This window comes from Sminthopsis crassicaudata, chromosome 1, assembly GCF_048593235.1.
Source record: "Sminthopsis crassicaudata isolate SCR6 chromosome 1, ASM4859323v1, whole genome shotgun sequence".
NCBI lineage: Eukaryota > Metazoa > Chordata > Mammalia > Dasyuromorphia > Dasyuridae > Sminthopsis > Sminthopsis crassicaudata.
In genome coordinates, this window is record NC_133617.1 from 220,870,958 (window position 1) to 220,897,091 (window position 26,134).

Sequence of the window (26,134 nt, forward strand, 5' to 3'; positions counted from 1 at the left end):
CTTCTTCCTCTATCTATTAAAATTCCTTATTTTCTTCAAAAGAATTAAGTGCTACTTTCTCACCGAATTGCTAAAACTTTCTCTCTGCAAATTACATTGTATATATTTTATATTTTGTAACATGAAAATTCTTTCATTCTTCTCCAATCCAATCAAAGCCCCTTGAAATCAAGGGCTATTTCAGCCCTGCAGAACAGTTGTCATATGGTAAGTGTTGAAAGCTTGTTTGAATAAAGGTAAAGACTCTGTCCCTATTCACTTACTACTTACTTATCTTTTCATTGTAAAAATTAGCCTAAGGATCACTAATTATAGAACACTAAAATGTAACCCAAAAAGAACTCTTCATTCTCTTAGGTGAGTTTACTATTTTGCAGATATAAGAAACAAATGGCATCTAGTAATTGACCGTCTCACAGTACTATTCTTAAAATTCCTGGAGTACTTTCACAAACTGCAGGTTTTCATGTGGTGGATTTTGGAGTTGCATATCATCAAAATTGTTTCATCATACATCATCTGGGTTACAGTAAAAGAGGCAAGTACACTTTTGATTCTTGTATTGAGCTTAGATGCTGAAGATCTTGTGTATCCTCCATATTATTCCTCTTTGTCATGGTCTTCCAGAGGATTTGTAGTCAATATCCTCCTACTCAAAAAACAAATGGTCAGAATTGTTGGAACATGTTAATTCTTCTTTTATACATTAGTCACACAAACTGCTTACTTTTGGGAAAGTGCACAGAAGTTGAGCTACCTAATGAATTCTCTCATCATTTTTTCCAATATAAAAGGAGAGTTCTGCAGTACGAGTTCAGAATACCTAAATTTAATTCATAGTTCCAATTTTGGCTAGTTATGTGCATGTGGGTAAATCACCTTATATCTCTGACAATCATCTTCATCGTCTGTGAACAGGGATGATCTATATTATCTATGATAATATCTATAATATAGGGAGGTAAGCAATTTGTAGACTAAAAGATGCTATATAAATTTGAGCTTTTATTGCTATCATTATTATGATTCTCCATTTTTTTATTATGACTATGCTTAATCAACAAAATTGACTGACTAAAACCTAGCTGAGTGATCAGACTTAAAAATTCATGGAGCATTGCAAACGTGGAAAATTTTTTCTAGTGGAATTTCTGTCATTTTCAGCATTTTTTATCAGTGACTTAAGAAAGAGGAAATCAATTAGCTACTCTAATATATTTCATTGTTCATTTCCTGAGTCCTATCAAAATTCCAAATGCTATATGAAACATAAAATTAGATAGAATTCTACTCTCTCCTTAATCTTTTTTTTAAGGATAGGAAGTAAATGTTATTTGTGTCACATATAAAAATTTTAGTTTATAAGATAAAGCTGCTTTCTAGCATAGTCTGCATGAATCTCTTAAAAAGTTGTCTACGAGCAATATGAAAACTGGAGAAAAAAGTAGTGTAGTCATACATTGAATAAAGATTCTCTTGAAATTAAAAAAAATTGTTATTATATAATATAGAACTAAAGTAATTTTTTGTTTTCTTTTTTTGTGGATGTTTTTTAGTCACATCAAATGTCAGGTTTAAGCATTCTAAAGCACAGAAAACAAAACAATATTAACTATAACCTTGTACTGCCACCCCCAAATATACATTCTCTACAAACAAGAACTCTAGGGTTCAGATTCTAAAAAAGAGAAAAAAACATCACATAAAGGTGGTTTTGATAATTCTTCCAAAGGATTTTTTAATTGGTCCTCTGATGAGGTAAATAGTGAATGTTCATTCAGATCTATATTGTGTTCTTCTAAGAAACTAGATTATAAGAGGTACTTAACAAATTCCTGGCCAATGATTGAACAAATGGGCAGCATTACTGTACCTGTGGCATATGGTGTTCTGTGCTCAACATTAGGTACTTGAAAATGATTTAACATTGTAACTATCTCTTAATTAATATTATATGGATATCCACTTTATGAAATAAGATATCATGATTATTGTGATGATGATGTATGTCTTTGAATTTCACAAAAGGAGCTGTTCAAATTGACAAAACACTAAAAATCTCCATTATTTTTCTTTACCTTCTACAACACCTTTCCCTTTCTCTCCATCTTCTGATTTTGTGTTCTTAGGTGTCTCTCTTCAACTATGTATTTTTGATTTCTTGGGCTTTTGCTTTGCCATATGCCCAACTACGCCGTCTGGCTTCAAGCATCTGCACTGTCTGGACGTGTGTGATTATTGTCTGCAAAATGTTATACCAGCTTTCCACCATTGATCCTGTCAAATTTTCTGTTAATTGTACCTGGGTGAGCCATTCTGATGGGAAATCTTAACTATACTTTTGGGGAAATTCACTTTGGAGAAAACCAAATTTGGTGGGGAGGTTGGGGAGGCATTTCTAAGAAAACTTCATTTTCACCTTTTGAAGACAGCTCTTAATTTCTGTAAGAAACACAATCTCTTGTGTCTTGGAGTCCTTCCCTAGAGTATTATAGCTCAATCCTATCTTCAGAATTCATATCTGCTATTCATTGTAATCTTGGAAAGATTTATCTCCTCACAGATAAATGATATATATTAAGAATGTGAATGTAGCTGCTCTCCTCCCTTACTTGTTATTAACTGTTTTTTCCTAACACTAACAGATGTTATGCCTCTTTAATTTCAGCCAAACCAAAATGAAACAAATATAAATATAACATATTTGAACACATCCATGCTCTACAGTGGTCCCATTGATCCATCAGAGTGGGTTGGATTGAGAAAATCTTCTCCATTGCTTGTATATCTCAGGGTAACTGCTTTAACTGAATTATTTGATTTAAATTTCCATCACTGTTTAAAATTTTTCTCTTTTTTTGTTAGATTTGTTTATGTGAAATTCTAAATGTTACAATGATCTATGGCAAATATGTTAATATCTCAGTATAACACAGTTGATAAATTTGGATTATCATTTGCCATTTGGGTAATTTAGGATCAAATATCAATATGTTCTTTATATACTCAAATTTGGCTTACCCAATGTTATAGGCTTTATTTTACTGTGGTTTAAATGCATAAAAAGTAACATTATTATTCTCAGACTCAGTCATAATAAGATTAGCATATAAAATAATATACATTTTAATTATGAAGAATTTTTATTATTTTAGACCACATTAACAATTTTCTATTTAAGTGGCACTGTGATTACAATGCAATTTAAAAATGGAAGAAAATTCTATAGCACTTAAATTAAATATATATTTAAATTTTTTAATAATTTGAGCCCCATTTCTTTAGCAACATATGCTCTAACTTCTGTTTCACAACATTCTAAAGTATCACATTATTTTAAAAAATCATGCCCGATTGCAAATCTCTTTTCTATAAATGATAAACTTTTATGATATCTTATGTTGTATTTACCATTATTTTGATTTTCTAAATATGAGAATGGATCAGAAGCAGTTTTATTTTCCCCCAAAATACTACCACTGGCTAGCATCATAGAAATTGGTTTGAATTATTTAGAAAGAATAATGAAATTTTAGTTTTGGTAAAACAGGAAACATGTATCTTTTTATAATATATAATACTATGACATTCTGTACTATATCTTACAATGTGTAAGTAGTGTGCTATGCTAGAAAGTACTGGCTTTAATCAAAAAGACAAATTCAAATCCTGCCCTTAGTACTTATTAAGTGTATGACTATAGACAAGTTATTTTACTTTTCTGAATCTTAGTCCTGCTTACACTGAATGTCTTTTTCTCCTGTTTGCCAATATGGTAAAAGTAGATAATAATAAGTCTAAAGCCTACTTTATAGGAAAATTATGAGTATTTTATGAGATAAAATATATTCAAATCGGTAAGCACTATGTAAATATTGACTAATAATAGTAATAAGTAATATTATTATACAACCAGAATATAATCAAACCTAGGACATTTTTGTCTCCAGACACAATGAAATAATATTATCTAAAGATTTCTTTTAGATTACCAAGTCATAAAATTTTGCCCTCCTCTTATAACATTTTTTTCCTACTTTGTAGAATAATCTACTGATGCTAGCTATTCTAGCCTTTGAAGTAACTATTTACCGCCATCAGGAATATTATAGATGTAGAAATAACCTTACAGCTCCTGTGTCTAAAACCATTTTTCATGACATTACAAGAATGCATCTGGACAATGGACTCATCAATTGTGCCAAGTATTTCATAAATTACTTTTTCTACAAGTTTGGGTTGGAGGTAAGATATCTTATACCAATTTTTTAAAATTTCTGGTAACTGCCTAGTAGATTGTATTTTTAATACATATGAAATTTGAGTTTCTGACATTCATATATATACATATATATATATATATATATATATATATATATATATATATATATATATATATATATATATATATATATGGTTTTATTGACTAGAATAAGATTCTAACTCATATCCTTTGGTTTAACTCATATTAGTTAGATTATAAGCTTCCAATGGACAGTGACTTCTTTTCTCATTTTGTATCCCACTTGCTTCCTAGCCTAGTACTGAATAGAATAAAACAGAATTAATGTAATATAGTGTAGTAGAATATAATACAAATAATACAGCACAATATAGCATGATACAACACAACACAATACAATAATGGGAACTTTATCAAAACTCCTCAAATCCACTTAATTCAGTCTAACCGTTGGTTTTTTATGCTCTATGACTTCACATCTCTTTTGACAGATGCTTAATGTTTTCCAAAATATTTATCATGGGGGTACAAGGTATAACTAGAGCAGTCCACTTCTGTATGTATGTAATAGACTTTATTTTTAGCCCTTTTCATTCACTTAGCCAACTATATCACAATCCCAGCAAGTTAATTTTATCTTAATGATGCAACTTTATCTTTTCTTGCTTATCTTTTTTATTTAATTAAAAAATTAACAATAGTTTTTGTTATTTTCAAAATACATGCAAAGATAGTTTTCAACATTCATCCATGCAAAACCTTGTATTCCAAACTTTTCTTCCCTCCTTCCACTCCCAACTTCCCCTAAACATAGGTTAAACATGTACAATTCTTCTAAACATATTTCCATATTTATTATGCTACACAAGAAAAATCATATCAAAAGGGAAAAAAGCAAATAGCAACAAAACAGATGAAAAAACTATGTTATGATCCACATTCAGTCCTCATAGTCCTCTTTCTGGATGCTGATAATTCTCTCTATCACAAGTCTATTAGACTTGGCCTGAATCACATCATTGTTGAAAAGAGCCAAGTCCATCACAGTTCATCACATCATCTTGTTATTTGCTATATACATATAAATATAAATATAAAATATAAAAGTGAAAAACCAACAACTTTTTTTCTTCAAGGAATTTTATAAACTAATCACTTTGAGCTTTAAAGATATTCTCTGAAAATACAATTTCCCAAAGCAAAACTTTGGAGATTTAATTCTTCATAGCAAAACACAAACTATCCTTTATTTTTGGTAGAAGATCCTGGGAGCTGAACTGTTGTACTCATAATTAATGTGTAGAGGAAAACTGAAAAGGAAAGCAGAGAAGGAGAATGGCATTCATAGAATCTTCAACTAACCAATTTGAAGAATATTTGATAGTGACACCATGAATGGTATTGATGTTCTTCTAGTGGCAGTGCAGAGAGTTTTGGGAATCCTCTTTTGTTTGGAGGTTCAGGTCCTATGTGAAAGAATTCACGAATCTGAAATATTAGTGGCAAAAAAAGGAAGTTTTATTGGCACTGAGAAGTCAGTTTTGCTAGGAAGACTGACTTCTGAGTGGCAAAGTCCTGTTAGGGAAATTGAGGTCCTAACAGAGAAATCCTGGCAGAGAAATAGAACTTAACACTGAGAAAAGAAGGTCTCTTCACAGTGGGCAGGAGTCCTGGTAGGCAGCTAAGCCCTATTCCAGACTTCTACAAAACTATGGAGTTTAGAATTGTCATTTATAGAAGTCTGAGGCTAAAACTTCTAGTTGAAAAGAAAGCCAATGCCCCCAGCCTAGATACTCGGAGTTTCAAGCCATTCAATATCAGACCCAGATCATTGAATTGAATGAAAATCACTTTGAAGGCTTCCTGAATGAGGATCTGGCTTCCCAAAAGATCAATGGGGAAGGGGGTGAATTGCCCAAGATTTCCAATTGAATGATTCCTCTTAACTTGTTTGGGGAGATATGCTTTTCCAGGAGGGGTTGAGACTCTGAATCTCCCTTCTTTATAAATCAAGGGGGACACAGCTTCCAGAGTGGTTATTTTGCAGATTAAAGGGGACACAGTTTTCAGAGTTCATCCCTGTCAGTATCTCTGTAAATATGTCCTACTTGCTTACACAGTTATAGCTAGCAATCTTGTCCCCCTTAGCAAACAGCAGAAAAAAGGCATACAATGCAAGTAGGACTGAATGTGCCTTCAAATTATCCAAAACAAAACTTTCAGTGCCAAGGTGGCAGAGTGAGAAAGGAGCCTGCTGAAACCATTACTGATTCCCCTCCAAACAACTAGAAAACTGCCTGAGAGTTGATCTAACATCAGGGAAATAGCTTGCATAAAAGGTCTGTCTAACTGAAGTGGGAAGGGAAAAGGGTCCAAGAGCAGCTGCAGCAGCAGCTCCAGAGCAGAGGACCTGAATCAAAGCTCTAAGCCTGGGGTAATGCATGAGCTCAACCCCACCTTTCTATATTCTAACCATTTCCTAGTCAAGTGGGCAGACTATATAGCACAGAAATGCACCATCCCCAGAGATTCCACCTGCAAGCCATCAGCATGGCCTTGACCCCTTTGTTTACTAGTAGTGAATCCCTGCCCAGGGGCTGGCCAAAATCTAAAAATTTACCAGCAGATTCCTTGGCAATCCAGCAGCAAGACCTCATCCCTAGAGCAGATCAGGCACAAAATTATTCTTCCAGGAACTGCTGACCAAGAGGATACTATTCCTATAGCAACCCAACAGCAGACTGCTACCTCTAAAGCTGGCCAGCAACAAGCTTCCCTCCTCCAGGGTGAGCCAAAAAGATTGTGATTCTATAGCAACTCAGAGGCAAGGCCCCAATCATGGAGCAGGGCTAGTAGCTAACCCCAACATCCAGAAAAACCAACAGGAGCTCCACCTCCCAGAACAAGCCAGAAGAAAAGCTTACCTCCAGAGAAAACAAGCCACTAGGCCCTGAAGGCCAGTAAAAGTCAACAATAAGACCCAGAACCCCAGCACAAAAAGCTTGGGACAGTGCAGGACCAGAGTTCAACTCTCACATTAAAAAATCTCTCTCTGTCTCTCTGTCTGTCTTTCTGGTATGTGTGTCTCTCTCTGTCTCTTGTCTCTTTTTCTCTTTTTCTCTGTCTCTATCTCTGTCTCTTTTTCTCTTTCTCTCTCTCTCTCTCTCTCTCTCTCTCTCTCTCTCTCTCTCACACACACACACACACACACACACACACACACATACACACACACACACACACACACACACACAGAGGAAAGGCAGAAAAATGGGGAAAAGACAAAAAAAAAAAAGATTGACTATAGGAAGTTACATGGTGATAGAATGGATCAAAGCATAGTTACAACAGGACAAGAGTATCAAAATGACCACATGTGAAGCCTCAAAAATATATATAATTCATTTTCAGTGCCAAAAGGAATTTCTGCAAGTATTCCAAAAGGATTTTTAAATCTAGAAAACTAGAAGAAAATTTGGAAAAATAAATGAGAGTAATGCAAGAGAATCATGAAAAAAGAGTCAACAGAATGGGAAAAGATATTGAAATTTTTGCTAAGGAAACTGCCAAAAAAATTGAATTGGCCAACTAGATAAGGAAGTTCAAAAGATCGTTGAAGAAAATAATTCCTTAAAAATTAAAATTGAAATAATGGAAATTAATAACTATGAGACATCAAGATAAAATAAAGCAAAATAAAATTTTTTTTGTTTAAAATAAGGTGTAAAGGTGAAAATTCTGAATGAAAAAGCAAATGACCTAGAAAATAGATCCAGGAAAAATAACATAAAAATCATTAGACTACCTGTAAGTCTTAATCAAAAAAAAAAATTCTAGACATATTTCAAGAAATTATCAAAGAAAACTACCCTGATATTCTAGGACCTGAGGATGAAATAGAAACTGAGAGAATCCACTATTTGCCACCTAAAAAACATTCGAAGATGAAAACAACTTAAATATCATGGAACTAAGTCAAAATTACATAGAATTTGGCAGATTGCACAGTAAAGAATCAAATGGCAAAGGAATATGATACACTTGTAGGCAAAGGAGTTAAGATTATAACCAAAATTTATCTACCCAGCAAAGCTGATATTTAAGGAAATAGAGTACTTTCCAGCATTTCTAATTAATTAAAAAATTATTATAACTTTTTATTCACAAGATATATGCATGGGTGATTTTTCAGCATTGACAATTGCAAAACCTTTTGTTCCAATTTTTCCCCTCCTTCCTCTCACCCCCTCCCCCAGTTGGCAGGTAGACCAATACATGTTAAATATGTTAAAGTATATGTTAAATACAATATATGTATACATGTCCATATAGTTGTTTTAGCATTTCTAATTAAAATATCAGAACTGAATTAAAAAGAGAAACATAAAATGATTTTAAAAAACAAGAAAAAGAAAACATAGAAATTCCATAAGATTGAACAGTTTATATTTCTACATGATAACAAAATATTTATAGCTCTTAAAAGCTTTATTTTTATAAGAGAAATTAGGAGTATATATAGACAGAGAGTGTGGGTATAAGATGACTTTGATAGGATAGTACCTAAAAAAAAAATAAAAGGGGAATGAGAAAAGAAAATTACACTGAAAGAAGAAAAGGTGAGATTGAATGAGGTAAATTATCCCACATTAAAGATGCATGTAAAAGCTTTTATAATGGATGGAAAGATGGAGGGTTAAAAACAAGACTTGAACCTTACTTTCATCACAATTGGCTCAAAGAGTGAATAAAATACATACTCAGTTGGTTATAGAAATCTATCTTACCCTGTAAAGATGGGAATAATAAAAGAAGTGAGGACTGATGAAAGGGAGGATATTTGGGGAAGGCAATAATCAGAAGTAAAACACTTGTAAGAAGGGAAAGGGTGGTGTATAAGAATGGGATAGATAACCAAATAAAAAATAACATGGAGGGAATTTTTTTTAAAAGTTAGTTATCATAACTGTAAATGTAAATGGGATGAATTTTCTCATAAAATAGAAGCAGATAGCAGAATGGATTAAAAAATAGAATCCAACTATTTTCTTTTACAAGAAACATATATAAAGCAGGAGGTTACACACAGAGTAATGCTAAGGGGCTGGAACAGAATCTATTATGCTTTAATTGAAGCAAAGAAAGCAGGGGTAGCAGATGTGTTCTCAGACAAAGCAAAAACAAAATAAATCACATCAAAAGTGATTTTGCTAAAAGGTGTCATAGACAATGAAGTCATGTCAATACTAAAGATATAAGTAACAAATCTGGAATAGCATCTAAATTTTTAAAAGGAAAGTTGAATGAAAGGAAGAAGCAGATAATAAAATTATACTTTTGGAGGATCTCAATTTCACCCTCTCAAAACAAAATTAATACAACCAAAAAAATAAATAAGAAAGAAGTTCAGGAGATGAATAAAATTCTGGAAAAGTTAGATTTGATAGCTCTGCAGGAAAATTTGAAGGGTAATAGAAATAAAGATACATGGCACCCACATAAAAATTGACCACATGATAAGACAAAAACCTCACAACTACATGCAGAAAAACATAGTAAAAACATTCTTTTCAGATCAAAATACAATAAAAATTGCATTTAATAATGTTCAATAGATAGATTAAATTTAATTGGAAATGAAATAATCTCACCCTAAAAACAAGTGGGTAAACAATAAAATCATAGAAACAATAATTTCATTAAAGAAAATGACAACAATAAGGCAATACAACAAAATTTATGGGATGCAGTTAAAATGACACTTAGGGGAAAATTTACATTTCAAATTGCTTACATCAATAAAATATAGAAAAAAAGCAGGTCAATGGATTATACAAGCAACTAAAAAAACACTAGAAAGGGAACAAATTAAAAATCCCCAAATAAACAACAAATTGGAAATCCTTAAATCAAAAGAGAAATTAATAATATAGAAAATAAAATCATTGAATTAATAAATAAAAATAGAATCTGGTTTTATGAAATATACAATAAATTTGATAAACCATTGGTTAATTTAATTTAAAGGAAAGAAGAAAATAAAATCATTAGAATAAAAAATGCAAGGGGTGGATTTGTAATCAATGAAGAGAAAATAAAGACAATTAATTGATAGGACTATTTTGCCCAATTATATGTCAATAAATTTGACAATCTAAATGAAATGGATTAATATCTACAAAATCTAAACTATCCAGATTAATAGAAGAAATAAAATATTTAAATAATCCAAACTTAGAAAAAGGAATTAAGTCATCAATGCATTTTGTAAGAAAAAAATTCAGAACCAAATGGCTTCACAAGCAAATTCTATCAAACTTTTAAACAATTAATCCCAATACTATATAACCTACTTGGGAAAATAGGCAAAGAAGGCATTCTAACAAATTACTTTTAAAATGCAAATATGATGCTGATACCCTAACCAGAAAGAGCCAAATAAAGAAAATTATAAACAATCTCTCTAATGAATACTGATGGAAAAATTAAATACATTATTAACAAAGAGATTGCAACAACATATCACAAGGATCATATATATATAACCAGATGAGATTATACCAGGAATGCATGGCTGGTTCAATATTAGAAAAGTTATCAATATAATTGACCACATCAATAATTTCAGCAGAATCATATGATTATCTCAATCAATGCAGAAAAGCACCCAATACTATTTAAAGCACTAGAAAGAATAGGAATAAATGGAGCTAATTTTAAAATGATAAGTACAATTTATCTAAAATCATCAGCAAATATTATTTGTGATTTGGACACACTGGGAACCTTTAGATTCAGAGGTGAAGGAAAGATGCTGTTATTCCATCTTTTATTTAATATTGTGCTAGAAATGTTAGGTATAGCAACTGTTGGAGGCTGGCTCCAATGAATAAGATGAGTGTGGAAATGAAAATACATGAACCAGGTGGGATCCTGTCAAAGCAGTCCATTGATTGATCTGAGAACCAGAGTTTATTTACTCTTTAAGCTAGTATTGCAATAACATCAGATGTCTCTGGGTTGCACTGTGTATATTCCAGGGTTTTATAACATACTTCAACATTGCATTTTGACATTACCTTTAAACAGTAACTAATTGTAATAATGTACTTACCACAACAGAATCAAAAATTTATAGTTTGTGATGCCTTGTTTCTATTATATGCATTCTTTACCAAGATTATCTTAAATTTATTTGGAGTGTGTCTTTCATTCATTGTTACAGGAAATGGTGAATTAATGCTTTGAACTATGCACCCTTACAGAGAGCAGTCTCATTTAAAATCTGTACCAGACTCTTTCTGTACATGGACTTATTCAGTTCTGGTCCTTTACAAGCAATAAGTGAGGAAAAAGTAATTAAAGAAATTAGAGAAGGTGGAAAGGAAACAAAACTATTAGTCTTTGCAAATGATGCAATGTTACACTTAGAAAGTTCTAGAGAATCAATTTTAAGAAAACTATTTGAAATTATTAGCTACTTTGGCAAATTTGGAAGCCTAAATCCATATAAAACATCAGCATTTCTATATATCATCCACAAAAATCGAGTTTCAAGAGATAGAAAGACAAATTCTATCTAAAATAACCATAGACTATGTAAATACTTCAGAGTCTACCTGCCAAGACAAATGTAGGAACTATATGAACTTAACTATAAAATACTTTTCACGAGGGGCAGAGCTAAGATGGCAGAGAGTAGGCAGGTTTTTGTCTGAGTTTTTCCTGGATTCCCTCAGATCAACACTAGATCAAACCTTTGAATGAGCTTTGTAGAACTTTGTAGAACTCACAAATATTTGGAATGTAACAAATTTCTAGCAGAATATACTTTGGAATAACTTCAGGATAAGTCTGTCTCAATCAGGTAAGGGGCTTGCAGCCAAGCATAACTGCAGCAGGGAGACCCATAATGAGGCAACCTGTACTCGCAGGAGGAATCTACTGGGAAGCTTTTCGGCCAATTACAGCAGTGTTTGCTACTCTATCCTGGTTCAGAAGCCAATGGAACAGCAGAGTAGCTATGACATCTCCAAAACAAGTATGGAAGGCAAATATTAAGTCCTTGAACCCCAGCATAAAAAGTAAGACTCTGCCACACCTACCCAGCATCATAAGGAAGCAACATCACTAGCTCCAAGGTAGTGTGAAGCAGTTGTTGCCTGTAGAGAAAGCTTGAGACAATCTCCCCTTTGCCCTAAGAACAAACCTTAACCTTTAAAAATGAGAAAGAAAAAAGAAGGAGCTCTGACCATAGATAGCTTTTATGGAGACAAGGAGGAACAGATCTCAAACCTTGAGGGTATTGAAAACAAAACATTTCCATATAAAGCCTTAAAGAGTGTTATAAGTTGGTCTCCATCTCAAAAGGCTCTCTTGGAAGAATTCAAAAAGGATCTTAAAAGAGAGAAGAAAAATGGGGAAAGGAAATGAGAGCTCTGAAAAAAAAAGCACAAAAATTATCTAAAGAAAATCACTCCCTAAAAATTAGTTTTGGCAAAAATGAAAAAAGAAAACAACTCCTTGAAAAACAGAATCTGTGAAATGGGAAAAATGCAATAAACAAAACATCTCATTTAAAAGTACAATTGGTCAAATACAAAATGAGATTAACAAAAAGCTAACTGAAGAAAATAATTAACTAAAAAATAGAATTGAGCAAATGGAAGTAAAGGACTGAATAAGACATCAAGAATCAGTTGAACAACCTCCCCCCAAAAAATGAAAAAATAGAATACTTCATTGGAAAAACAAGTGACCTGGAAAATAAACCCAGAAAAGATAATCTAAAAATTATTTTACTACTTGAAAACCATGATGGAAAAAAATAATCTTTCAAAAAATAATATAGGAAAACTGCCCTGATGTCCTAGAACTGGAGAGTAAAACAGTCATTGGAAGAATCCACCAATCCCCTTCTGAAAGAGATGCCAAAATGAAAACTCCAAGGAATATAGTAACTAAATTTCAGAATTATCAAATCAAGGAGAAAATATTGCAAGCAGCCAGGAACACACAATTCATACATCGTGGAGCCACTATCAGCATTACTTAGAACCTAGAAGCTTCTGCTTTGAAAAACTGAAGGGTCTGGAATATGATATTCCAGAGGGCAAAGGAGCTTGGGATACAGCAAGAATAAACTATCCAGAAAAACTCAGCATTATCTTTCAGGGGAAAAGATGGACATTTAATAAAGTAGAGGATTTTCATTATTTTTGATAAAAAGGTGACAACTGAACAGAAAATTGACAACTCAAGAGAAGCCTAAAAAATGTTTTTCTTTTCTTTTCTTTTTTTTTTTTTTTTTTTTTTTTTTTGAGGCTGGTTAAGTGACTTGCCCAGGGTCACAAGCTAGGAAGTGTTAAGCGTCTGAGACCAGATTTGAACTCGGGTCCTCCTGAATTCAAGGCTGGTGCTCAAAAGCCTAAAAATGTAAAAAGGGAAGGAAAAAATGTTTTTTTAAAGTTAAAATGTTTACATCCTTATATAGGAAGGTTATGTATTTAATTCTTGAGAAGTCTACCTTTGTTGGGGGTATACTTAGAGCCTGTAGGTATAATTTGACTTTACTGTGATGATATAAAAAAAAGAAATTAGATGAGGAAAAGTTATTGTATTGGAAGAAGAGAAAAGAGGATGTAAAGTGGGGGTAAATTGCAACAATTTTACACAAAGTTATATCTAACCAATTGGAAAGATATTAACTATTCATGAGTAAGCCAAGCCAATGTGATAAAAACAACAATTCTATATAAATTAATCCATTTGTCCCATGCCATATTTTATAGAGCTAGAAAAAATTAGAAAATTCTTCTGGAAGAACAAAAACTTTAAGGATATCAAGTGAATCAATGAACAAAATGAAAGAACACAGATTTGAAACTGAATTATAAAATAGTAAATATCAAAACTATCTAGTACTGGATAAGAAACAGAGTGGTTGGTCAGTGGAATAATTTAGGTGTAGATTATACTGTAATAAATTACCATTATAATTTAGTATATGATCCAATATTTTGGAACAACAAAACCTGTTGAGAAAATTGGAAAATAATATGGCAAAAACTTGATATAGATTGACCATATCTCACACCATATACCAAGATAAGATAATAATGTGTATGTGATTTGTATATATAAGATGGTATCATAAGCTAATTAAGAAAGAATAGAATCATTTATCTATCACATTTCTGAATAAGGAAAGAATTGGAGACCAAAGAAGACAAAGAAATCATCACAAAATGTAAAATAGATCATTTTGATTATATCAAATTAAAAAAAGTTTTGCACAAATAAAACCAATGCAACCAAAATTAGAAGGAAAGCAGAAAACTTGGGAAGAGAGGTGGAATATTTGCAAAAATATCTCTAATAAAGACTTCATTTCTCAAATATATAGAGCATTGAGTCAAGTTTATAAAAATCAAATTATTCCCCAATTTATAAATTTACATAGAAGATGAAGAGGCAGTTTTCACAAAGAAATCAAAGCTATCTATAGTCATATAAAAATACTCTAAATCACTATTGATTAGAGAAATGCAAATGAAAACTCCTTTGAGGTGCCACTTCACACTTATCAGAATGGCTAATATGACAAAAGGAAAATGTTTGATGTTAGAAGGGTTGTGGGAAAACTGAGAAGTAAATGTACTATTGTTAGAGTTGTGAACTGATCCAACAATTTTGCAGAGCAATTTGAACTATGCCTAAAGGACTAGAAAGCTATTCTTATCTTTGATCCAGGAATACCACTGCTGTCTCTATATGCCAAAGACATATAAGAAAAAGGGAAAGGACCTATTTATTCTTATGTTGGTTAATAGTTGAAAATCAAAGAGATGTCCATCATCATTTCTTGAAAGATGTTGCCTAGGTTCTTTTTTTTTTTTTTTCCATCATGGTTTTCAAGTAGTGAAATAATTCTTAGATTGTCTTTTCTGGGTTTATTTTCCAGGTCACTTGTTTTTCCAATGAGGTATTCTATTTTTTCATTTTTTGGAGGGGGAGGTTGTTCAACTGATTGGAATGGCTAAATAAGCTATGATATATGCTTGTAATAGAATACTACTTTGGTATAAGAAATGAGAAACATAATGATTTCAGAAAAACTTGGACTTATACGAACTGATGCATAGTAAAGAAATAAAACCAGGAGAAAATTATACACAGTAATAGCAATATTGTTCAAAGAATTGTGAATGATTTAGCTATTAACAGCAATACAATCCCAACAATATGTTGGGATCCAACATAATCCCAAAGAAATAAGAACGGAACATACTACCCACCTTCAGAAGAAAAAATACATTGATTGAATATAGGCTGAAGTATGATACTTTTCACTTTCTTTCCTTTTTCCTTTTATTCAACTCACCTTATACAAAATAACTAGTATGGGAATGTTTTACATAATTTTATATGTATAAGCTATATCTGATTGCTTGCCATCTCAGAGAATGGGGAGAAGAAAAGAGGGAGAGATAGAATTTGGAACTTAAAATATTTTTAAAATATTTTTTTAATTGTGGAAAATATCAACACAGAGAGCAACACTTTCCTATTATAGACAGCAACTCTGAGAGACCAGCCCCCATGGGAAACAAGCCCATGTTAGGTTCTTGTGGAGCAATATACCAGTCAGAAGAGCAGAAGAGAGTAAAGGTGGGGACTAGGAATTCTCTCTCTTTCTCTCTCTCTCTCTCTCTCTCTCTCTCTCTCTCTCTCTCTCTCTCTCTCTCTCTCTCTCTCTCTCTTTCTCTCTCTCCCCCCAACATATATACATGATATATCTATATGTCTATACACATATATATTTATACACACATGTATACATGTATACCTATGTGGTATATGCCCTAAATTTTGTTACCCTTGGGCAAAATCCCAATGCCTCTATCAAAGCTAAAAGACTAGTTATTTTAAGCAATTAATATAACCTGAGTTTTGTGCTAAAGACTAGAGATACAAAGAAAAAGCAAAAGTCATCTCTCCTTTTTAGGAGCTTATACTATATGGGAGAGGCAACATATATTCATAGTAGCAAACAAGATAAATATGGCATAAATAGAAGGTGTCCTTAAAGGGTTGAGGTGGAAGGAGAGGCAGGTGGCAATGTAGGACTAGGAAAGGCTTCCTTCAAGAAGTAGCACTTGAATTTTACAGTATATCAAAGTATTCTATATGAGGCAGAGAAAAGAGGGAAGGAAGGCAATAGAGATTTTTATAAGAAAGTATTCATTGGGACAGCTAGGTGGCAAAGTGGATAGAGCACCAGTCCTGAATTCAGGAGGACCTGAGTTCAAATTTGGTCTCAGATTCTCAATACTTCCTAGCTGTGTGACCCTGGGCAAATCATTTACCCCAATTGCTTCAGGAAAAAAAAGTACTCACTAATACAAATAGTTATCAACCACTGCCATCTCATTCTAAGTAACTTTTTGAAATCACTCATATGTTCTTTTGCTTCTAATCCTTACACAGACTTGTTTCCTAATGTCAGTTAATGTAATTGGCCAACGAATGGACTTCTATGCTATGATTCATGCTTGTTGGTTAATTGCTGTTTTATATCGGAGAAGAAGGAAAGCTATTGCAGAAATCTGGCCAAAGTACTGCTGCTTTCTGGCATGTATCATTACATTCCAGTACTTTGTGTGCATTGGCATTCCACCTGCTCCTTGTAGAGGTGAGGAACTCCTTTTTGAAGTTATTTATTTTGATGTTAAGTTGTTTACAAATAGATAGTTCTTGAATAGAGAATTGAAGAATTGCAACATTATCAATGTGCCTTCATTTTTTTTTTTTTTTTACTTCTTCCCTTACTATTCTCCCAACCTTCTTTGCAGATTATCCATGGAGATATCATGGTGCCAGTTTTGACAACAATATCATAAAGTGGCTATACTTTCCCGATTTCATTGTACGACCTAATCCAGTTTTTCTTGTCTGTAAGTATTTTAGCCCCAGAGTCATATAACCTGAATTATTAATTTTCAGTTTTATTCTTGTCATTTATTCTACAAGAAACAGTCTCTAATTAGCTTTTTATTACCACTTTTGTCCATTGCACAAGTCTGTTTGGTGGATCTGCAATCTCCAAGAGAAACATTCTAAAATTAAAACTATTCTTTTGGGTTCTATCCAATAAATATTTCTACAAGATTGTGGCTTTTGCCAACAATAATGCTTTGTGAAAAAAAAATTTACAATCTGTAAAATGCATGATTATTTGCATAATTAACTTCTTTCTTTCCTTACTTTTTATAAGACCTTCCAATGGTTTAGAATATACATTAAACATTAATCTCAGTTTAGGCATGAAGCAAATTTCTTGTTGTGGCTGAAAAGTGAAGCACTTTGCTTAGTTCACATTTATGTTAATGTTTCCAAACATCTTTTATTAAATATCGTTATGTATTTTAGCATGTCAACCAAATTTTAAATGGTTCCTGTAGTTGATACTAGCAAACAAACAAAAAAAAATCTAAAATAGATGATAAAGAGAAAGTATTATTCATAGAATGGTCTTAATCAAAAAGATGGGGAGGGATTAAATAGTTAAATATTCACATGAATATAGATATATACCTGTATGTATTTGTGGAGAATATATAAATAAATACAATCATTAAAGTGTCAAAATACTTTAATTAGTATTAAATCAATAGTCCTAATTAATACAGAAAGCCACTAATATGAAATCTACATATGCTAACCTAAATCTGACCTATTACATGGACAAAGAATCCAAATTTAGGACCCTTAGTTAACCTTATCTCCCAAGAGTCATTTTTCATGATCCTTTATTCAGAATGTCCAGAATTTTATTGAACTAGAATACTCTTTTTTCCTAAGCAAATGTAAAAAGTTTATAAGCTAAAGGACTATTCTTCCATGAGATGACTTTCTCACCACCATAATCTTTTATTATAGAAAATATAAATTAAGTCATTTTAGCTATAGGAAAGGCAGGTTAGTGGAAATAATACTGAGTTTCTAGTTAGTGGATCTTTGATTCCAAACCAGTTCGGTCACTTTGCTAAGTTATATCACTTTTCTGGGTCTAAGTTTCATTAATTATAAAATTAGAAATTAGATTAGGCAACATCAAGGGCCCCTCTCAACTCTAGCAATATTTATCATGTTTTATTCTACTATGACCTGGTCCACATCTAGTAGACTATGTAGGCATGGATGAGTTGTGATTTGTGTCCTTGGAGAAAAGGTCCAAGTTTATGTGATCTCAGATATATTTTACTATGGTCTTATTATTATCACTAAATCTAAAGACCCATAGTTTAGGAGCCTGCCTATCACATGTTTTTATGGAAAATTGTTTGATGAACTCTAAGTAGACAATTGTCAAGTTAACTTAGAACCCACCCACAAATTATGAATTGCATGTACTGAGTAAAGATTGTTATCTTTCCCAATTATGTACAGTGAAGTTATCCATAAATATAAATGCATAACTCACACTCACTCTTACAATGCTATCTTGCCAGATGACTTCATGCTGCTATTGTGTGCTTCTTTACAACGACAAACTTTTGAAGATGAAAACAAAGCTGCAGTACGGATCATGGCTGGGGATAATGTAGAAATATGTATGAGCCTTGATGCAGCATCTTTCAGCCAACATAATCCTGTGCCAGATTTCATTCACTGCCGGTAAAAATTACTTTTAATTCTTTGGGAAGTAACTTTGGGATATGAGTTTTACTTTCTTCTTTCCTAAAATTGTGATGTTTACAATAGTGGGTAAGATAAATTTACATTGAACCTAAATAATAATCTCTCAGGTCTTTAGTGTGCCTTTTAATCAAAAGGTACAAACAGGAGCAGCTAGGTGATACACTGTATAAAAGTGTCAGACTTAGAGTCAGGAAGACTCATCTTTCTGAGTTCAAATCCAGCCTCAGATACCTACTAAGTGTGACTCTGTATAAGTCACTTAACCCTGTTCATCTCAGTCTCCTCAATTATAAAATAATATGGAGAAAAAAGTGGCAAACCATCCAGTTATCTTTTCCAAGAAAACCTCAAATGAATCATGAAGGGTCAGACATGCCTGAAAAACAACATATGATTACACACAAGAATGTGTGTTAGATCCATTTTGAACTGGCTTATGTATGATCATTTTAAAATTTTCAGTATCAGCATTTACACTATGGAAATTGAAAAACTACAAATCTGTACTTGATTGATTGTTTTGTTGATTGTCTAGACTTTAAAATGAGACAGAGAAAATGTTAGCAATGCAAATTAAATTTTAAAGTGTCTCAAGGTTACATTTAGGGGGAAGGGAGAGATCCAGTTGTTAAACAATTAACAGCATTGCTAATTAGTAAGCCCTGTGAACAGTGCAAGTATTATTATTCACATCTTTTTTCAATTATTTCAGTCAGGTCTGATTCTTTGTAACTCTTTTTGAAGTTTTCTTGGCAAAGATGCTGGAGTAGTTTGCTATTTCCTTCTCCAGCTCATTTTACAAATGAGGAAACTGAAGCAAACAGGGTTCAGTAAACTTGCCCAGTATTACACAGCTAGTAACTGTTTGAGGTTGAATTTGAACTCAGGTCTTCCTGACTCCTGGCCCAGTACTCTATGAATTATGCCATCTGGCTCCTCACATCTTAAAGGAGAGAAAATTGGGTAAAGAGAGACAAATAACTCACTCAAGTTTTTACTGTTTCATGAAAATTGATAAAAATGTCTTTAACAAAATAATGTTGCAAATTATTTTACTGCCTTGTGGAAGAACTTTGCTGACTATTCTTTAATTGTCTTGTTTTTGTCTTGCAGATCTTATTTGGACATGTACAAAGTGATTATCTTTAGCTATCTCTTCTGGTTTGTTCTTACAATTATCTTCATTACTGGAACCACTAGGATCAGCCTATTCTGCATGGGTTATTTGGTGGCCTGTTTCTATTTCCTGCTGTTTGGAGGAGATTTGCTGTTGAAACCTATCAAAAGCATCCTCCGCTGTTGGGACTTGCTGATCGCATACAATGTTTTTGTGATTACAATGAAAAATATACTGTCAGTAAGTGGCACTGTTGTAGTTCAGCCCATAACACATTTGTGGTATAAATGTTAAGAGTTACAATCCATTTGGTGGTTATTAAAAGCCCCTTGCTGCATCATATTGTTCTCAGAAAAAACCAAAATCTTGTGGCAGTTTGCTCTGATACAGTCAATTCAGTATTCCAATGATAATTTATCTTGCTTTTCTGTTAAACAGTAGAACTTTTTTTTTATTCTTTTCAAGTCAGCCCAAGGTTGGGAAACATATAGAAATAGACTGTGAGTTATTTCTTTCCATAAAAAAAAGTTCACAACTGATACAACCAAGTCTAATGTTTTAAGCATTCATCTTGTAAAAAAAAAAAAGTTGATATTTTGCCCATATAGTAATATTTCCTTGTCTTCTAGAATGGAAGAGAGTACCTGATATTAGCAAGCATGACTTTTTTTTGGCTTATAAATGTTGATCTTGTTTAGATAACTATGAAAATATTAAATTTTCTTTCCTTATTATGTGATGAAAACAGTATGGAACAAGCTATTAAAAAGCATGTAAGGATGTTCATATGTCATCTTTTATATGGAAGTAGAAAGAAATAGATACATTAAAAACAGCTTGGCCTTGAACATGGGATACCAAGCCAGAATCAGAGAGTAGGTTCACCTATTAGCACCACCATTCAATTTATTGATGACTCTACATACATGAAATAAGATCACACAGGATTGAGGCTCGTGTAATATTTTTTCTTATTTATGGGTTAACATAACAACAACTCAACAAACAAAAAAAAAATGTATCACTTGGTGAAAAACCTGTAATGAGTCTATTTGTAATTAAGTTGGCATTTCCTAACAAAACACAGATAAATATAGATTACCCCTGAGCCCATTCATAATCTAAGCCTCTCAAGTTTGGTAGAAAATTTGTGCCTCATTTGAATATCCTTTATGAACCAAATCTATGCTACCTCATGTCAAGGTGAAACAATATGCTCTTTGAGAGAAGAAAAGGCAACTCTCAACCCTTTGAGTTGATATTAACTCATCCTTATCTCATCTAAGGTTTCCTACTACATAAATGAGATCTGAATTGGGTGAATTTATTCATAACTAGGAGATTCTGGCTGTGCTGACACTATTTTGATTCTTATATCACCATCTATTATGCAGATTCCTAAACCAATGTTTTTTATAGGAGGAAAAATTTCCAAACAAAAGTTTAGATTGCCTTCTGAAATATTGAGTTCTCCATATAAAAAGATAAAAAGTGACACCTTGTTGACAGATGTTATGGAGGGCTTATTAATTACATATAGGTTCAAATAGATAACCACAAATTCATTCTAAGTTTCTATAAATTCAGTCTTCAGTGGTGAGAAATCTTCTGCTAAAGTTATCATTTTAATTTGAACTTATTTGTAGCCTGTTGACATCTTGTTTGCATACTAATCCTCTTATCCATTTTGTTAACTGACTCTCCAAGTTTTTATCTGAAAATTTGACAAATATGCTATCTAACTAGTTTAGTGGATAGAGTCAGGGAGATCTAAGTTCATATCTAGCCTCAGACTCTTATAACTTGTATGACTCCACATAAGTCACTTAATTTCTGTTTGTCTAAGTTATCCATCTGGAAAATAGAGATAATAATAGCACCTACCTAACAGAGTTGTTGTAAAGATCATTTGAAATAATTTAGGGCCAAAAATATAGGTACTACATAAATGTTAGCTATCATCATTATTATCTATTCTTTGATCTAAGTTACTGGCAAAAGCATAAGACAGCCTAAAACTAAACACAGACTCCCCAAGGTAGTCCACTGATGACCTCTTTGTAATTTGATATTGAGTCATAAATTATTAATCTTAGGATATAGCCATTTGACCAGTTCTGAATTTACTGAATATTATCTATCATTGACTTTTTTCTATGAAAATATCATGAGAAATCTTATCAAATACTTTACTGAAGTCTAGATAAACTTTGTATTCCCCTGATTTACTGTCTAATATTTTTTTTTTTCAAGGAAATGATTGTAATCTGTCATGACTTTTTTTTTTTGATGAAGCCATCAGTCTAGTCAAAAGATCATAGCTGTATAAATTAATCTAATGTAAAATGGTGACAAATTATTAGGGAGAGCTCCAGTATATTATGAGAAATTTTAAAAGGGCAAGATTAGTTCCTGCAGAAGGGGATTACAAAAACCTTCATGTAGTAGATGATACGTGGAATTAGATTTTGAAGGAGAAGGCTTTTGGTATGATAGTTGAACAGGAAATAGCAAATTATAAAGTTTTCTAGAACTTAAAACCAGGAAGGAGATAATAGCAATAATAATAATATGAAAAAATTTAAAGGGACTATTACTCTGGTATGTAGAGGCCATAAAGAAACACATTTTATAATTTCTTTTTTATAAACAGACATATTTGTTTTTTCCTGTGACATAAAAAAGCCTAACCAAATCAGTTTGAGGAACTACATTATGTTGAGTAAAATGCATGCCTCATTTGCCATTTCAAATTTTATTCCATCAACAAGTCTACAGAACTTCTTTTCTGAAAAGGTGGAAAAAGATATTTGTGAATGATAGTTCCTCTTTGATCTTCATTCCACTCCATGGAGCTGAATCTCTTCAGAAAACAGCTTTGTCTCATTGATCATCCCACTTAGTACTGCAGAGACACTGGAATGAAAATATCTGCCTTTAATTTAGTAACATATATTATGAACCACACTGAATTATAAGTGAATACATGAATATTCTGGGGATCCTGACCAATGAACATTTGTTATTGATGTATATAGTCTGTGTATTTATTTTTTTTCTATTTGTTTTACAGATTGGAGCATGTGGTTACATTGAATCCTTGGTGGAGAAGAGTTGCTGGTTGATCCAAGCCTTCAGTTTGGCCTGTACAGTAAAAGGCTACAAAATGCGTGAGTATTAAATTATGTTGTGTGGGGGAAAGGATTTTGTTGGTAGAAGTAGATGTGTAGGAGAAATGTCATATCAGTTTATTAGAGAATTTGTTGACCTAACTTGAAAAATAATGCATAGTATCTCATTTATTTTTGAGATGGGTCACCTAGACTGGAACCATTTTACAACCAATCTAAGGAAAAACTGTGTATGTTGAGTAATTTGGGCCCTTTTGTAATATTCTTTTCTCCAAAATGCATCATCCAATCTTACATGCATATACCATAATTTTGGTGATTTGAAGAAATATTAATTTGAACACCCTTACTAGAATCTCACTGAGACAATTGCAATCACAGGAATGAAAATTGCCAGCATATCTAGAGTAGAAATTCACTTTACATTACTGTCTTTCCCCCTCTCACCCTACTCATTGACTTTCATTTCTTTTTGGGTTTGATAATAATGCTCTAGAAAAGTATTCTAGATGGAGGCATGGCCCCAAGGATTCTATAATCAATTAATCAGAAAATAGGAAAATGTGGCCTATCTCATCCCTTCCCATCCTCCCTATGCTAGATAATCCTAGGTCTTCTCTCATCACTGCTATGCTTACCTTTATCTCCGTCCTTCTTCCCTCCATATTCAAGCTCCCAGCTTCTGCTTCTATACTAGTCAGTAACCCGTTGGGATTTATTTACTTATTACCCAACAACTACTCAGAAAAACAAAGAAACAGTTGTGCATATATCATTGGGAATTCTACTTCTAGCAAGCACATTATTTAGCAGAGAGATTATCTCATGACTCTGGGAGGAACCCTTGGAATTTTGGCTTCAGAATCTCATTTGACTAATTAATCAAAATTGTACAGGATAAACAGTCATGAAAGAATTCTAGTACCCATTGTTATTCTTAATACATTGTTTTTCTTCTTCAAAGCCATCCTTTTTTGGAGATTCACCATTTATGTCAAAACCACCATCATCCTTCCACTTGTAAAAGTTGTTCTCTTTGGTATCATCTTGGCATCACAATTTCCAGAGAAATAGTCTGTTGCCAAATTGTCATCACTACCAGCAAAATATTTCTTGGATCTGTTCCCTTATCTCTGCTCACAGCTACAACCCTAGATCATGTCTTCATCATCTATCACCTAGATTATTGTAATATAATAATTAGCCTCTATCCTTCAAGATGCTCCCAACTCATCTATCTTCTATATAGCTGCCAAAGTGATTAAAAAAAAAAGTCAGGCCTTACTCTATCACTTTTATACACTAGGCTACTCAATAAACTTCAGTGGCTCCAGGATCAAATTCCAGGATCAAATCTTATAAATACTATTTTAATTTGTTTAGGTAAATTTTATGAAAATGTAATTATTAATACAGTAATACATGCACATAACACATTAAGTAAATGCATACATATGATGAATAAGTATTATTATTATTTTTTGCTAATAGGGATGTACAATCAGAAAAGTTTGGAAGCTTCTGTTCCAGCACAATTTGACCATCAACACCTATCGAATAAAAGGGAGAGGGAATGATCCATATCTGTAGATAAAAAACAAACAAACAAACAAACAAAAAACTATTGATGAATTGTTAAGGGACAAAGGCATTTGTAGGTTACTATTAACTCATAAGCAACTTAATTGGCATTAATTTAAAACTAAGGAGAATGAACATTTGTACCATGGACACTACCTAGTCATAGAGTATTTTTTATTTGCTCTGCTGTGATTTAGAAAGTGTAACTGAGTCTGTAGCATATTAGAGACATGCAAAAAAATAAAAAGACCAGGTATATTCATTCTAACACAGACTTTCTTTGCTTTGCTGTCTTAGCTCTTGATAATAAGGAATGCAAATTGCCCAGTGGTGAGGCTGGGATTATCTGGGACAGTATATGTTTTGCATTCCTTTTGCTACAAAGAAGAGTTTTCATGAGTTACTATTTCCTTCATGTGGTTGCTGACATAAAAGCTTCACAGATCCTGGCATCAAGGTAAATGTCAACATAATGGCAGTGATATGTCATTATTTTAGAGATTATAAATGAATACTATGGAACTGATGAAACCATCATTCAACAAGCATTCATTAAGCACCTATTATATATAAGGGACAGAGAAAGGGATTGTAGAGAAAAAGAGCAAAAAGTATGAGTATCTCTTTTATCAGATATTCATACTTGGTAGATGGAAAGAGGATTTGTTCCAGTCTTCTTTACTGGAACTTCTTTACTTTCCTTCATGTGAGTCATGAAATTCAAGTAAGACAAGGTCATACCAAAGGATAGAGTTCTTAACAATGTTAGAAGCTAGAGAAGTCAAAAAGGATGCGGAAAAGACCTTTGTGTTGAATTATTGAGAGAATTTTGTTAAGTTTGGAAAGATCAGTTCCAGTCAAACAGAAGCCAGATTACAAGGGATTAAGAAAGGAGCATGATGTGAAATGGAGGTAATGAATATAAACAGCTTTTTCTGGGAGTCTTGCTATGAAAAGGAGATCAGCTATAGAATTACAATTTGAGGGAATGCCAAGGTCAAGGGAAGAATTTTTCACAATGGAAGAAACATACATAAGTGGCCAGTGAAGGAGTGAGTAGATAGAAAGATACTGAAGATTTAAAAATGGGATAAAATGTTGGAGGACACAATCTCCTAAATGAGGGCAAAAAGGCTGTGATCAAGAACTTTAATTGAGGGGGTTTGGCAAGTAGGCTGACCTTTTCCCTGGAAAGTAGAGCAAAGAAGATGAAAATATATAATGTGAAGAGGTATATGACATGTGAATTATAGGAAAAGAGAGAAGTTATGATTGATCTGTGTAATAGTATGTAATATTGTTATACTATATTAAGTAGCTCAATAACTTCATACCTGTACTCTTCCTCATTTTTTCTTT

The 26,134-nt window shown here is 32.6% G+C and overlaps 1 protein-coding gene across 1 annotated transcript in view; it reads left to right on the forward strand.

The window, feature by feature from the left end:
• The window catches only part of PIEZO2 (piezo type mechanosensitive ion channel component 2), a 539,935-nt gene that overhangs the window by 435,275 nt on the left and 78,526 nt on the right, over positions 1–26,134 (forward strand). Inside the window, exons 19-28 of the mRNA XM_074274855.1 lie at positions 378–538; positions 2,130–2,306; positions 2,669–2,794; positions 4,045–4,245; positions 16,733–16,937; positions 17,098–17,199; positions 18,757–18,922; positions 20,060–20,303; positions 23,137–23,233; positions 25,073–25,232. Coding sequence (XP_074130956.1) covers positions 378–538; positions 2,130–2,306; positions 2,669–2,794; positions 4,045–4,245; positions 16,733–16,937; positions 17,098–17,199; positions 18,757–18,922; positions 20,060–20,303; positions 23,137–23,233; positions 25,073–25,232 — 1,639 coding nt within the window. The remainder of the gene's footprint in view (positions 1–377; positions 539–2,129; positions 2,307–2,668; positions 2,795–4,044; positions 4,246–16,732; positions 16,938–17,097; positions 17,200–18,756; positions 18,923–20,059; positions 20,304–23,136; positions 23,234–25,072; positions 25,233–26,134) is intronic.